At 35.8% G+C, this 16,124-nt stretch overlaps 2 protein-coding genes across 2 annotated transcripts; both read right to left on the reverse strand.

The window, feature by feature from the left end:
* Positions 1-743: 743 nt before the first annotated feature.
* On the reverse strand, positions 744-1,691 carry LOC311175298 (olfactory receptor 4K17-like; the record flags this gene model as incomplete). The annotated part of the gene is made up of 1 exon (XM_084240195.1): positions 744-1,691. The coding sequence occupies one exon, from the start codon at positions 1,689-1,691 to the stop codon at positions 744-746; it is 948 nt and encodes a 315-aa protein (XP_084096321.1).
* Positions 1,692-12,519: 10,828 nt separating this feature from the next.
* On the reverse strand, positions 12,520-13,461 carry LOC311175541 (olfactory receptor 4K13-like; the record flags this gene model as incomplete). The annotated part of the gene is made up of 1 exon (XM_084240470.1): positions 12,520-13,461. The coding sequence occupies one exon, from the start codon at positions 13,459-13,461 to the stop codon at positions 12,520-12,522; it is 942 nt and encodes a 313-aa protein (XP_084096596.1).
* Positions 13,462-16,124: the final 2,663 nt, after the last annotated feature.

The raw sequence follows: 16,124 nt of genomic DNA on the forward strand, positions 1-16,124 counted from the left end.
AAACATCATAGAAAAGACAGAGAAGCAAACAACAACCAAACATTCTGACTATTCAAAAGTGTAGAGGACTTTCTGAGTATTGACTGTGCTTTCTCTTTCCACTGATACTCTCTGAATACATTGAAAAAGCATATATTTACTAACTCCCCTTGAATTCAAGTTAGTTTCTCATTGAAAGTATTGGCAACATCTTAAAAAAAAATGAAACCATTTATTTTTGTATTATTTTTTAAAGATTTATTTATTTATACGTGCAAGAACTGGGATATAGGCCAGAGGTGTGGGGGTGAGAGGATTCACCAGAGACAGAGTGGGGGACACAACAGGCAGATTGACTGAAACACTGCTGAGGGGAATCAGCTGGCGAGTGTCAAGAGAGGTCTGCTACACCATGGGGGTCACCTCCCTGGCTGGGGATCCCACTGCTGCTGCAGTGGCTGAAGATTGTTTCATAGTGCTGCATCTTAACCCCTTGTGCCACCAGGGAGGCCCAAACCATTTATTTTTTGTTGGCATTACATTCAAATGTAATGTGTTATTTTTATAAATTTGCTGTGTTTACTTGGCTTACTTTGTATGGATCCTATCATATTTTTAAAAAAGAAAACCTACTATGGTGTAACACTTGATGGGGGAATCCAAATAGCACTTCAGTTACAAATAAGTAAATGAATTTAATTTTTTAAGTAAAGAAACCCTTTAGAAACATAAAAATTACCTTGTATCTAACTTCTACATTTTTCCTACATATCCTGTTTAGGACTCACAAAAGCGCTCCAGAGTTTCTTCATGGCTGTCTTCATTTCTTTGTTTCTCAGGGTATAGATAATTGGATTCAAGATAGGGGTGACAATGGTATAAAATACAGCAAGGAATTTATCCACTGAGTGGTTGCTGAAGGGCCAGATATAGATGATGATGCAGGGGCCAAAGAAGAGAATCACCACAGTGATGTGGGCAGTCAAAGTGGAACGGGCTTTGGCCTGGCCAGCAGAAGAGTGGCTCCTGATGGTCATGAGGATCAGACTGTAGGAGATAAGCAAAATACTGAAACAGCTCAGAGAGATCATCCCACTGTTAGCAACAATGACTATCTGTACAACGTAGGTATCTGTGCAGGCAAGCTTAGTAACCAGAGGGAGATCACAGAAAATGCTGTCCACTACATTGGGACCACAGAAAGGCAAGTGCACAGCAAAGGGTATCTGAAGCCCTGCATGAAGGAGACCTAAGAACCATGAGGCCATGACCAGCAAGACACACACCTTCCTGCTCATGATGGTCATGTAATGTAGTGGCTTACAGATAGCCACATATCTGTCATAGGCCATGGAGACCAGAAGTACCATTTCAACTCCACCCAGGAAGTGAAGGAGAAACATTTGTGTGAAGCATCCAGCAAAGGAAATAGTCTTACGCTGTTTTATCAAGTTTACAATCATCTTTGGGGTAGCAAATGAAGCAAGCATCATATCCACAAAGGAGAGGTTCCCAAGGAGAAAGTACATGGGGGTGTTCAAGCTTGAGCTGTAAAACACTGTGACCACAATGAGAAGGTTACCCGAGACTGTGAGCACATAGATAACTGAGAAAAGTACCAAAAGAAGAAACTGAATATCATGGGAGCTGGTCAGTCCCAGCAAAATGAATTCTGACACTTGGGACTGATTTAATTGTTCCAGTGACTCCATATATTGCTTGTTCTGGAATGACCTGTAGAGAGAAAAAGAGAATAATATATAATGTAAGTTGCTGATATTTCTCACTTCTTTGAGTCTTTTAGTCATCTTATTTGTCTTTGAAATTTAGTGTTTTTTTTAATCTCTATAAGGAGGTCTTATCATCAAAATTTTCTACACTGGCTAGTAAGCAATAATTTATTGATTCATACATTTCTTGGTTCAAACAAACAACTCATGGGCCCAGATGCTGCTTCTTCATAGGACAAAGGAGATAGTATCACCTTGCAGAGTTTTGTGTTTTTTCCATGAGATGAGATCCTTTAGTCTGAATACTTGGAAGAATATAAGGGCTCTGAAAATGGATGAATCTGGGAGTTATTGCCTGCCCACAATTGCCTTAAGGAATTCTGCTTTAGTTCTGAATCAGCCCCAGAGTTAAGAATGTCTGTGATCTTGGTGGTGCAGGCAGTTGAGCGCAGCACTGTGAAGCTGTCCTCAGCCTCTGCAGTGCTGGTTCAATCCCTGCTGGCCTAGAAGCAACCCACCTGAAGGGCAGATCTCTCCTGTCTCGCCAGCCCTCAGTCAGTCTGCCTGTTCTGCTCCCCGGTCTGTCTCTGGTGAGTCCTCTCACCCTCCCGCGCATCTGGCCTGTACCCCAACTCTTGTATAAATAAAATAAATCTTTAAAAAAATAATGTCTGTGATACTGCAGCACTGGATGGTTGAGTGAGTGAGTGGGAGTGAACCAGGCTGCTTTTTCATTCTCGAATTTCTCCAATCCAAAGCGATAGTTATCAGATATCTTCACACCCTTGGAAAGCCTTTCTGGCAGAGATTGTCCAAAGGTGTCTCAACTCTTTATACCTTGTCTGCTGTGGCTGAAACCCAAATACTAGATAGTTCTTACAAGATCCATATGTTACAAGGGCAGCTGTGACTAAGCACTAAGCAGGAGGAATATATATTCTGTTTCTGAGTGGCCCTGTCCTATCTAAAAGGAGTCATATATTACAGAGGGAGAAAGAAAGACTGAGAAGTATAAGAATTATTACTTGTGACATCTAAATCTCACTGCATTTAGATTCAATGCCACATCACACCTGTTTTTATAAACTATTCTTTGAGGGAACCAGGTTTTGCAATTCATATATTAGTTATATATTTTTATCAGACCTCTATTCACATTCATGCAAAACAATACTGACCTGAATATGGTGGGCCACAGCCCACACTGGCCTTAGTTGGAGATGCCATTCTAATTACCTTAATTCTGACAAAATTGGCTGAATATTATGGTCCAGTCTTGAGGATACGTTTTCCGTGTGTGTGTGTGTGTGTGTGTGTGTGTGTGTGATGCACAAACAATCTGAATAGGAGTACAGTTAATCACTAGGCGAGAAATGAAATTTAGTGTCATGATTTCCGTGCTTTTTTGACTAGGATGTGAAAAGAATGATTATGATGCATCCTGAAATAGTGAGGAAGCCTGCGACTAAAATTCAGGTTTGCCTGCTGTTGGTGCCTAATCTTTCTCTCCAGGTCTCAGTTTCCTGGACTTAGACAAAACAGGGGTTGAGATCAACCTCTGAGTTCCTTTAGGCACAGTTTCTACTGGGGCTGTTATTGACACACCAGTTACTATCCTTTATGGAGCTATTATTCCATCCCCATTTTAGAGATTTATTGCTTTTAGTGAGTTTGATTTTAACTTTTAATCAATTCAGATATAAATAATTCACAAATTGTTGTCTAAAGTTTCCTTATGAGTGTTCTTTTCCCTCTTTTCTTAGGTAGTAGTATTTTTTATTTTCTTTAAATAAAATTATATATTATTTATTTTTTTAATTTAAATATTTTATTTTATATAATTCTTATATCTTTTTTCATCTTTGCACAATGTGTGCATTTTCGTTTTGGTTATATTCCCCTTACAATTGCACCCCTCCTTATTTAGACTGTAGTCCTTCCTTTCCCGCCACTCCCCCCCAACAGTGTGTCTCTGTTTTATAGTTGCTTATTGATTTTGATTTTTACTTTGTATTGATTAGTCTTTTTCCTGATCTCTTATTTAGGTTTTCTAAATTCCTGCTATGAGTGAGACCATCCAGTATTTTTCTTTTTCTTTCTGACATTTCGCTGAGCATGATCCCTTTTAGCTCCATTCATGTTGCTGCAAACTGCATGTGTTTATCTTTTTGATTGCTGAGTAATATTCCATTGTGTATATGTACCACTCTTTTTGATCCAGTCATCTATTTTTGAGCATTTGGGTTGTTTCCATAGCTTAGCTATTGTAAATAGTGCTGCTATAAACATACAAAGGAGCAAATAATACACACTGGAGCAAAGAACGTTTGTTCAATAAATGGTGCTGGGAAAACTGGGTCGCTACATGCAAAATAATGAAGCTTGACCACTACCTCACACCATTCACAAAAACAACTCAAAATGGATTAAAGAACTAGACATAAGACCTGAAATACATAGAAGAAAATATAGGTGAAACACTACATGACATGCACATCAAAGACATCTTTACAGACACATCACCCAAAGCAGTGATAGTGAAGGCAAGGATAAACAGCTGGGACTACATCAAATTAAAGAGCTTCTGCACAGCAAAAGAGACAATAACCAAAACAAAGAGAAATCCCACCGACTGGGAGAACATTTTTGCACACAACACTAACGATAAAGGACTGATCACAAAAATCTACAAAGAGTTGATGAGACTCAACAAAAACAAAGAAAATAATCCAGTCAAAAAATGGGCAGAAGAGCTAAAAAGAAACTTCTCTGAAGAAGAAATGCAAATGGCCAACAGGTAGTAGTATTTTTAATTTTGTTTACTCCAGGGACCCATTACACTTCCTTGACCCCATATGCTCACTCCCTTGGCCATCACTCAGTGCTTGTCCTCCACTAAAAGTACTTTACAGTTCAAAATGTTTTGACATTTTCCATATTTCAAAACTTTACAGGGCCTCCCCTGGTGGTGCAGCGGTTGAGCTCTGGGCTGCAAAGCTACCCGCAGCCTCTGCAGCGCTGGTTCGATCACCGGCCACGGGCGAGGGTCCCACATGGTGTGCAGACCTCTCCTGCTGCCTGCTGCTCCCCTCAGCAGTGTATTTCGTCAGCCTGCCTGTTCTATTCCCTGCTCTGCTCTGGTGAATTCTCTCACCCTCCCGCGCTTCTGACTGTACCCAGTGCTTTTATAAATAAATAAATAAATCTTAAAAAAAAAAACTTAACAATGTGCAGATACTTTGTGACTAATCTTCTCATAAGGCAATGATTAAATGTGTGTTATAAAATCATTATTGTAACATTATTGTATATGCAAAAATTTGAAGCAATATATGACCTTCATTGGGGCTTTCTGTCTTAACACATTATTGGAAATTTGGACTGCAATGTCATGTTAACAATGAAATGATGCTTGAAACAACTCTTTAAGAATATGGAAAATGCTCACTTTTTTAAAAGTAAAAAGTACACTATGAAAGAATTCCACCTAATTATTTTTTAAAGATAACTGTCAAATTTTAGATAATAATATTAATAATTTCATTCAATAGTAATTCCAACAAAAGATAGATCTATAATGGAATTGTGTCATCTTGTTAATAGACAAAAAATAATAAAAGAGCAACATGACAGCAATTTTCATGTAACTGATAAATATTAAAAACAAAGTAGCAGATATTGTGAAATATCACTGAAGGGCACACATTACAAATTTATTTTGAAAGAAATATGACTTTATTCATTAAATTTAATGACACTTAGTTTTTGTAAGTATCCCATGGAAATGAAGTTACAACATATAAAATTACATGTTGATGAACACTCTTTTTACCACAGTTGAGGTGTCAAAATAGAGTTGGGGGGGGAAGTGCAAGCTGCTCTCTAAGGGAATAGTTGAGTACAGCTAGCTATATTTATATTTTGAGAATTTATACAACTATTATTATTATGAAGAATAAATCAGAAATCCATCTATGATCTAGCAGTGTATCATACAAATTGAACTTTGTTTCCTTTTTCATGTTTATATGGTCATATGAAGATTATACCTCAAGCATTAAACATTGATTGGGGGGCACTTGAAAAGTGGGTAAGACAAAGGGAGATAAAAGAGAAAGAGAAGTTAGATGAAAAGCAGAAGTAGAATGAAAAGGTGTTTTAAGAAACTGAAAACCGGGCCTCTCCTGGTGGCACAGGCAGTTAAGCGCCACGCTGTGAAGCTGTCCACAGCCTCTGCAGCGCTGGTTTGATCCCTGGCCACTGGCAAGGGTCCCACATAGTGCGGAGAACTCTCCTGTTGCACCTGCTGCTACCCTCAGCAGTGTATTTCGTCAGTCTGCCTGTTCTGTTCCCCGCTCTGTCTCTGGTGAATCCTCTCACCCTCCCGTGTATCTGGTCTGTATCCCGGTTCTTGTATAAAATAAATAAATAAATCTTAAAAAAAAGAAACTGAAAACTGAATATGCTCATGTATAAAAAGTGAAAGTTCATGAACAAAGGAAATGAAAATGATTTGATTTTGAAATATATTCATACATCATTTTTGTACTAGATTCCTAAAATTTTGATACAATGTCTATAAAATATGACTATAGTGAAGTACATAAATATTTAGGAGGAATGTTTAAAGAAATATATTCATTTTAAAGAAATATATTTTATGCCTGTACTTATATGCCTTTATGCTGGAATCCATGAATAAGGGACACGACTGTTGGCATGGGACAAACCAAACACTTGAATCAAGATAGGCTGTAATATGATCTGTATTCAAACCAACTATGGATGCAGACAGAGAAGGAAAACTTTAATCCAACTGGGGACATCTGGGAAGGGCTCAGAAAAGAGCTGTGATATCAATCTTTAAGGAGATTATGTAAATAATTATTTTTTTTTTCTTATGGCATAGGGGGTGATTACAAATGACCTTAGGGAAGATTTCCTTTTCTAAGGAGAAAAAATAAGTTGTGTGTCCCCTCTTTTCATGAGTAGGCAAACTTTAATCTAGGGAGGGGATGTAATGTAACATTTACTTCTTTCTTTGTGGCTTATCTCCAGTAAGATATCTCCATAATCTATTGTGCCCCCCAAATCTGAAGGAATCAACATAACATTTATTCCCAAGATTCAAAGTTAGGATTGTTCTTTTGGGACTGTACAAAAAGAAAGGAAAGCCAGGGATTCAAGAAGAATTCACATTGGAAAGGGGGTCTTGTGGCATGTTAGCCTAACTTGAAATATTCCTTGGAGGCAGCTGTTTGAAACTGAGTAACAGACCAGTTCCTTGAATCTTTTGCCAATAGGGAACTTGTGAAATGTAATTTAGCAGGTGGGTAGAAAGAAAACATCTAGAACATTGGGTCCCAGGCATGAAGCACTGTTTTGAAATCTTCAGAGATCTGTTGTCTGTTATTTTTAATATTACTCACTCTTATGAGTAATTATGCTATACCTCAAAAACTAATAATTAAGAATGTGAGACCTTAAAAGATTGAGTAGTTTGATTAAAATTTGTGAGAAAAGTTCTTAGCATATAATCTAGCATCATGTGTCACACAATAAATGTTACTTGTTGTTGCTATTCCTATTATTAACTTCACCTTTATACAGATTGGGATTCAAGTGTAGGAATTCATGACATCAAAGATTTAGTTTTAGAGCTTACTTTCAGCAGAGTCTTGCATAGCATCACAAGCTTTAAATATTATAATTATGGATAATACAATTAGAATTAATAGGCAAGTATCTACTGAAAAAGAAAGTGTTAGATAATTGAAAAAGTTTCACTATTACCACATTAGGACACATAGTAATTTATCTGTATTATATAGTCCAATTTGAGTAGAAGTGTCTGTTGCCAAGGGTTAAAATTCTAGCATGACCTAGTTTATCAGTGAGCTTTCTTGATATGGAATTCATACTGTGCTATGAATCTCGCCCCTTACTCACAGCAGACTATAGTCTACAACATAGTAACTCAGTCTTTACTATGACCATTAGCTATAGCAAAAACATGAGACTTTCAACATTGAGTTGAACTTTATGATTCACCAGATGATCATTGGACAACAATTTGAAACCCATGCATACCTAGGGAGCAACTTCCTATAATGGAAGCTTAAATTTTTTTCATCTTTATATCATAAGACATTTATTTTCAGCCTGAAGTTGGATGTTTCATACATTTGTATCTCATGTGAAATACTTAGGACTTCAGGGAGAAGCGGTATTAAAGTTTGAATGTTGCTTTTCATTTTCCCCATACTCCTTTCTCCAGAAAAATAGACTCCCCTGCTCTGGTGTCCCATGATTTGCCACAGGAGAAGTATTTTGTAAACTTTTTCTTGTTTAAAAAAATCATTTCAGGTTCAAGGACTTGATCACTTGATCAGTGCTCTGATCTTCACTGAATTTAAGTTGCTCATCTCTTAATTTACTTTAGGATCTCTGACACATTCTCTCAACCTGAGACTACCTTTCCATGACTGATAACAAATTTTATTGACTATTTTGGTAATTGCTGTATCAAGAGTCAAAGTTTATGGGTATTTGTCTTTATGTCACATACATTTCCATTTGCAATTCAGAATACTGGTTGCCTTGTTTTAAAATCGTGTTTCTGAGAAATTTTACTTTTTTATGCAGGTTGATTTTTTTTTGGGGGGGGGAGGCAGTAGTCTCATTATTTTGTATGCCTTCTCTTATAGTCAAGAAAGAATAGTTGTAATTTCATAACAAAATGTAAAAATACTTGAAACACATTAACTGTAAATTTAAAGGTCTCCTTTAATGGAGATTTTCAGGTGCTACAGTATGATAATCATAAGAAAGCTTATTTGGGGCCTCCCTGGTGGCGCAGCCATTGAGCGCTGGGTTGCGATGCTGCCCACAGCCTCTGCAGTGCTGGTTCGATCCCTGGTTGCTCCCCGGCCACCGGAGGAGGGTCCCACATGGCGCGCAGACCTCTCCTGCCGCCCGCTGCTCCCCTCAGCAGTGTACTTCGGTCCTTCTGCCTGCTCTGCTCCCTGCTCTGGCTCTGGTGAATTCTCTCACCCTCCCGCGCTTCTGACGTACCCAGTGCTTGTATAAATAAATAAATAAATCTTTAAAAAAAAAAGAAAAAAGAAAAAAGAAAGCTTATTTGAACACTGTATCAGCAAACAAAATTTTTCAACTGTTATGAAATGTTTTAGCAATAGAAGCAAAGAGACAATAGGACCAAAAAAAAAAAAAAGTCTTTTATATGACTTGTAATCAACAAATACATTGACATTATTATAAAATGTGTCTTTTGCTCACCAGGTCAGAAGCAGTTAGATGAGTTCACATGGCAGAATACCTAGATGGCCAGGAGCCTTCTGCATTCATAGTTCCATAAGAGAGAACAGGTCATGAAGTAGATGAACTTCAATCTGGGGACTTCCTAATATAGTTTGTGCGGGTATTAGGTAGTCTCCAATAGTGATGCAAAGCTCTGGAAATATCGCAAGTGTTTCAAAGGGAATTCTGTCTGTTGAGAGAATAATGCTTCATAAGTAAGAGTTTTGCAGTGGTGTAGTCTTAGATAGTTTGAATATGACAGATGAAATTAGATCCCTAGAGAGATGGGAAAGGAGTTGAAGCTGATGGTTTGCTTTTTTCTCTCTTTCTCTTCAGCTATGTTTATAATGTGTTTTTTTTAAAAAAACAAACAAAAAAAAACCATTTGCTTGTAAAATTAATTAGATCAAGCAAACTTTGTTGGTACCAATTCCAGAAAATGAATGGTCATTTCCAGCTTTATTATTTGCATAACTCATTTTCAAATAATATCCTTACAAGAATTTTACTTATAAGTGATGGGTGGCATGAGAGTTAAAGAATGATTTAGGAGCATTGAGGATTAAGTATAATAAAGAGACAAGGCAGTGAAATACAGCTCGTGATTCCATGATTGGTTCTGTCATTTTTTTCATTTCTAAAGAACATTATTTTATAATTGGCAGAACTGATGTCTTTAACTTATTTTCAAAGTTCAGTATAAAATCATGTATATATATATATAATATACATTTATTTAAAAACATAATATACACCTATGAATATTTTTGTGTGCCTATATAATAATTTAGTTTAAGAAGACACAAGTATATTTAAATTTAGCTACATAGCTGTGTAAAATATATACACAAAGATCTTTTATACAAGTATATTTATTATTTGCATATAAATGTTACATGTATATATACACCAATAAAACCAATAATCAATAGTAATGATAGTAGACTGTAATAAAAAAAGTCCATTTATTAACTATGTTAGGCAAATTTAAAACAAAATAATAGCCACACATTGAAAATAATGGAGAATATTATGGAATAAATGTATTAACTCTGATAGTGGATATAAAATACAATTTATTCAAATAGGAGAATATACCATTCTCATCAATAAGATGATATATACAGCAAAGACAGTGACTTTTGTCCTAGACTTATGTATCCTAACAAACAGTTGTTCCTGTAAGTTTTCACATAGTAAAATTTAAAGATGATGATTTGCTAAATGATTTTTTAAGCACTGTTCATTATATACAGTTCATTCATTTTAACTTTTTTTTCATTGAGATAGTATTGGTTTACAACATTATATATGATTTAGAGGTATAGGGTTATATGTATGTTAGCACATTATACCCAAAAGCACTGATAATCTTCCACCATAGGCCATTATGACCCCAACCCATTTTGCTCTTACACTTTCTCACTTCCGCTATAGTAGCTTCAGTTCTGCAATCGAACTCTTGCTATTTGTGACAACATGGATAGAACTGGAGAGGCTGGTACTAAGCAAAATAAGTTAGGTATTCCAGATTGTTTCATCTATATGTGGACTACGGTGAAAAAACAAGTGGTCAGAAACAACCAAACCAATAACAAATCCTTCTGAATAAGGATAACCAATAGCATATCCTTTTGAATTAGTGTTTTTACATTCTTCAGATAGATACCTAGGAGTAGAATTGCTGAATCATATGGTCTTCTTTTTAGAATTTTGAGAAACCTCTGTACTGTTTTCTATAGATGCTGAGCCAGTCTACATTCCCTCCAAGAATGTATCAGGCTTTCTTTTTCTCCATACCCTCACAATCACTTGTTGTTTCAGGTCTTTTTGATGTGGGTCATTCTTATAGATGTGAGATGGTAACTGGTTGTGCTTTTTGTTAAGTATTGAGCATATTTTCATGTGTCTGTGACCATCTGATTCTTTTCTTTGGAGAAGTGTTCATTTAGATCTTCTAACTTTTTTTTTTTTTTTTGATTCGGCAATTTGTTTTCTTTGTGTTTAGTTGGATGAGTTCTTTGCAGATCTGGGATATTGTTCTATTTTTAAAAGAGTGATGTGCACATACTTTCTCCCATACAATAGGATGCATTTTTGTTTTAACGATGGTATCTTTTGGGGCCCCCCCGGTGGTGCAAGGGATTAAGTCTCAGCATTATGAAGCTATCTGCAGCTACTGCAGCATGAGTTCAAACCCCGGCCAGGGAGGTGACCCAAATGGAACAGTAGATCTCTCCTGTCTCTCTCACTGCCCCACTCAGTAGTGTATTTCGGTCAATCGCCTGTTCAGAGTGCTCCCCACTCTGTCTCTAGTAAATCCTCCCACCTACTGTACCTCTAGCCTACACCCCAGCTCTTGTATGCATAAATAAATAAATCTTAAAAAAAACACATGGTATCTTTGGCTGCAGAGAGTCTTATCTTTGCTTTTGTTTTTTGTTGCTTAATATTGGTCTCTTCAGGTTTTCTATTTCTTCCTGATTCAGTCTTAGAAAGTATTTTTTAAATAAAATTTTAGTCTAGATATGTAATACACATATGACTAGAAATTCATCTTTAAAATACTATGTAGCCCACAATTAGTATATAATATATACTGTTAGAGATAATGAAAAAAAAAGTATTTGTAGAAACTTAGCTGAGTTAGGCTAAGTTACCAGGAAAAAGCAGAATATTTGAATTTGATGTCAAAGAAGTATAGTGTTTTTACTATGAAGTCCATAGATCACATAATAATTTAGTATACTTTATGTAACTTCACAGGAAGCTTAAATACTTCCAGTTTTGCTGTGAAGTGAATGCCTGGAACATACTCATTTTTATTCCTTGACTGCAGGATTAAAACAATAGCAATGTTCTCAATTAGTTCTTGAGAGATATATGGAAAAATATGAATAAAAAAATAAACTGTGTATAACTTATAAGTGAGGAGGAATTTCTCTTTTCTTAAGAAATGACTATGTGCTTCCTGGAAGTGGATGACACATACCATTTCATTCTGTATATTCATGAAAGTAACCTGTTTGCTTCAAAATATAATAAACTGACTAATATTAGGAATCAAAAAAGTGAGTATGTGAGCTTGTTGGCTTAGAAAAGTTCACGATTTTGTAGATACTTAGTACTAGAGAATTTAGTTGAAAGATACCGTGTTCTAAAGTGAAAATACATAAACATTCTCATATTTGATTTCTCTTTGTTTTAAATTTGTTCTTTTATCTGTCTGGATATCAAACTATAGTCAGTGAGACATATTTATTATGTATAATCTTTTATTGAATTAAAAAAATACACCAAACTGGATTTCAATGTTAATGAGTATTCTTACAATAAAACAATCATGTCATAGAAATAACAGTTTTTGATAATTTTAATATACATTATGAATATTTAAAAAATTACAGGCAAATCAAATTACCACCAACATATTCTGGGATGCAATATAAGTGGGTTTTGTGCTGAGAACTTTGTTCACACTGATCGTTGTCTAGAAATTCTGTCGGGAGCTGACATGTTGGGTCTTTAGTCTACTCATGGCTGCTTTCATCTCCTGATTCCTCAGAGTGTAAATAATGGGGTTCAGTAAAGGTGTGATAATGGAATAAAACACAGAAAGAAATTTATCCACTGAAAAGCCACTGAATGGCCAAGCATAAATGAAGATACATGGTCCAAAGAAGAGAGTGACCACAGTAATATGAGCTGACAGTGTAGACAGAGCTTTGGAAAGTCCACCAGAGGATCGCTGTCTGACAGTTACCAGAATGACAGTGTAGGAAACAAGCAAGAGAATGAAGCAGATGAAAGACAACAGTCCACTGTCAGCAATTACCAGCAGCTCCAGAATGTAAGTCTCCGTGCAGGCAAGCTTTAGGACGAGAGGGAGGTCACAGAAAATATTGTTCACTACATTGGGACCACAGAAGGGCAAGGTGATCATAAAGACCATCTGGCTCATTGTATGCACAAAACCAACAGTCCAGGACAGCAGAACGGAGCCCACTAGCACCCGGCGGTTCATAATGGTGGTGTAGTGCAGAGGTCTGCATATTGCAATGTACCGATCAACAGCCATAACTATGAGAAGAGTCATCTCACTCCCTCCTAAAAAGTGGAGGAAGAACATCTGAGCCATACAGCCCCACAAGGAAATAGTTTTCTTTTCTCTGAGAAAATCGATGATCATACTAGGGGTGGTGATTGTGGAAATAGACATATCGAGGAAGGAGAGATTTCCAAGGAGGAAGTACATGGGTGTAGAGTGCAGATGAGAGTCAAAGGTTACAGTGATCACAATGAGAAGGTTTCCTGCCATAAGGGCTGCATAGGCCAACAAAAATATGCAAAAAAAGAAAATTTCAAGTTTCCAATTATCGGTGAGTCCTAACAACACAAACTCGGATATCATTGAACTATTCATCATCTCCATTTATTCTTCAGGAAGTCTTCAAAATGAAAATAATTTGGAAAAGCTGATAATTAAAACTGGTAATTTTGAAGATATGATATATAGAAATAGTTTGAGTCCTACAAAAGGAGAGAAGACAGAAATTTCTGAAAAAATAAGTTAACTGATTAATAAAAAATCATTTACATTACTGTATTTTTTCAACCAGAAAGTTACATAAGTGAGAAATTTATTGTAAAATTTTGTAAATATTGTTTCCAGGCATATTTTGTGCCAGAACATTTTTGACCTTTTATCTACTCTCATTTTTTTTAAGATGTATTTATTTTATATAAGAACTGGGGTACAAGTCAGAAGCGTGGGAGGGTGAGAGAATTCACCAGAGCCAGAGTTGGGAGCAGAACAGGCACACCAAGCGAAGACACTGCTGAGGGGAACAGCAGGCGAGGCATGTGGGGTTCTACCTGGCTGGCGGGCAATCTAACTGGCACTGCAGAGGCTGTGGACAGCTCCTCAGCACAGCGCTCAACCGCTGCGCCACTGGGGAGGCCCTCTACTTTAATTTTTGAATAGATCTTTCTCAGCTTGCTTTCTTACACATTTTCTTTTTTTAGATGCTGCCCTTTTCTCAGCACTTCTTTGAGAATTTATTCATTAGCTCAATATCAAAAAAAGAAAAAAATGAACCAAGAGTCCTGATTTAGAGTCCAGTTTTGGCTTCAGTATTTCCAAAGGAAATAGACTTTTTAAATTCAGATTTATTTTTTGTGAAATAAAATAACACCCCTTCAAACTCAAGGGCACGGGTTGAAAGAAAAAGAGAATAAGAAAAAAATTCTTTCTAAGTATCAAACCACAATTAAGCCTCAAATGCAAGGTTTACTTTTTTGAGTGGTATAAATTATAGTAAAATCCCCGATCGAAAAAAAGGAGAATGAAAACTAATTGAATAAATTGTTTTGCATAGCTTTTGGTTTCTCTCTAATAGTGACCTCCTCTGACACTGGATGGATGGGCTGTGATGGGAGAGACTAACTCTTTCTGTGACCTTCATGTGACTAAGATGAAAAATTGCTCTTTTCAATTGCCATTGCTTGTTTGATGGGAGAAATGCTGTGGGATGCCTAGCACTGTGTATCTATCTTTATTAATAACATCACCTCCATGTATTTCTATAAAAGCACTTAAATTTCTATAAAAACACTTAAATAGTGTGTGTGGAAATGTGTAACTGACAGTTCTTAGATAAGAAGAAAGTGTATAGTTTCTACTGATTGTGAGTTTTTTTAAAAATTGATTCTTTTTTGTGAGATTGTTAATCCATGAATGGATTATACTTCCTCTAGTAATTTTCACTGTATCACACACAAAATATTTGAAAAATGAAAGATAAGTTTGTTGGTTTCTTTACCATTGTAAATATTTTCCTAAAGAAAAAATATTTGCTTGTACATTTAATAGAAAATGCCTCAACATTAAAAGTGCACAATGGGTTTTGTTCACATATATTAACCAAATTCGCAATAATTAAAATAACTATAAATATAGATCGAACAAGCCAGTATGTTTAGAAAAATGGAGACTGTCTCTCCTTAACTTGCAAAATTGTCAAAAAAAAATATTAAACGCACGCTTAGACCATTACATTGAAAAAAAAAAAAGGCTATCTGACTGCAGTCACGATGAATTAAATAACAGAAAAATAAACATTTGTACTGTCAGATCAATTAGTGAAGGGGATGTGTAAATCAGGAACAAAAGTTTATATAATGTTACCTAAAGTTTATATAATACCTAAAGTTTATATAATGTTATAACGCAGTGTTACTGAAGTAACATAAAAAATGTATAGTTATAGAGGAATTTTTAAAAAATTTAATCACATCTATCACTTAGCATTCCATAAGTGTTGTGTTGTTTTGAAATCTTCATGTATCAGAGTAAAAATAATGGCAAATTAATATGGAATAAAGTAAGTCAATATTTTCCACTCTCTGGATCTGAGATTTTATTAGATTATATTTCAGATTTGCCAGAGATTTAGCTAGGGAAGAGCAGAAATTTTCCATTATTTTGCCATATTCTACATTGTTTTGTCTTTATATTCCAAAGGGATGGAGTTAATCCATGTGTATCTACCAATAATTTAAGCTCAAACTATAAAATTGCCCACTAGGATCATGAATGTGAGTGAATTTATAATCAGACTAGCTCATCTTACTGAACCTAGACACCTTTGTTCATGTTAGTTCAAATTACCTTTTCTGTTGCCTTCATGATCAGAATAGTATGGTTTTCATTAAATTATAAATTGTGTATGAATTGTTTCATCTTTTATTATAGCATGCAGTTAAATTATTTTGTTAGCAAGTTATAAAACCTACCAGTTCTAGCTGAAGAATGGCCTCTTCAAAGACTGGCTGACAGTCTTCATGAATACTCCAAGAATATGCATGCCAGCCATTGCAGGTTAACAAAAAAAGTAACATACATGAGATCCAGACTGGTGATCAAACCCCAGAAGGAATTATTAAAAAACACGTGCTGATTTCCCTAGAGTTTATAGCAAGGACTTATTTTCTTGTTACTTTAAATGGATTGTGAATTCACCAAGTGTATCAGTCATGTGAACTTTATCCAACAGTGCTTCCTGGAATGCACTAACACAAATGTTTGGTTAGTGG

This window comes from Talpa europaea (genome assembly GCF_964194135.1).
Source record: "Talpa europaea genome assembly, chromosome: 8".
Taxonomy (NCBI): domain Eukaryota; kingdom Metazoa; phylum Chordata; class Mammalia; order Eulipotyphla; family Talpidae; genus Talpa; species Talpa europaea.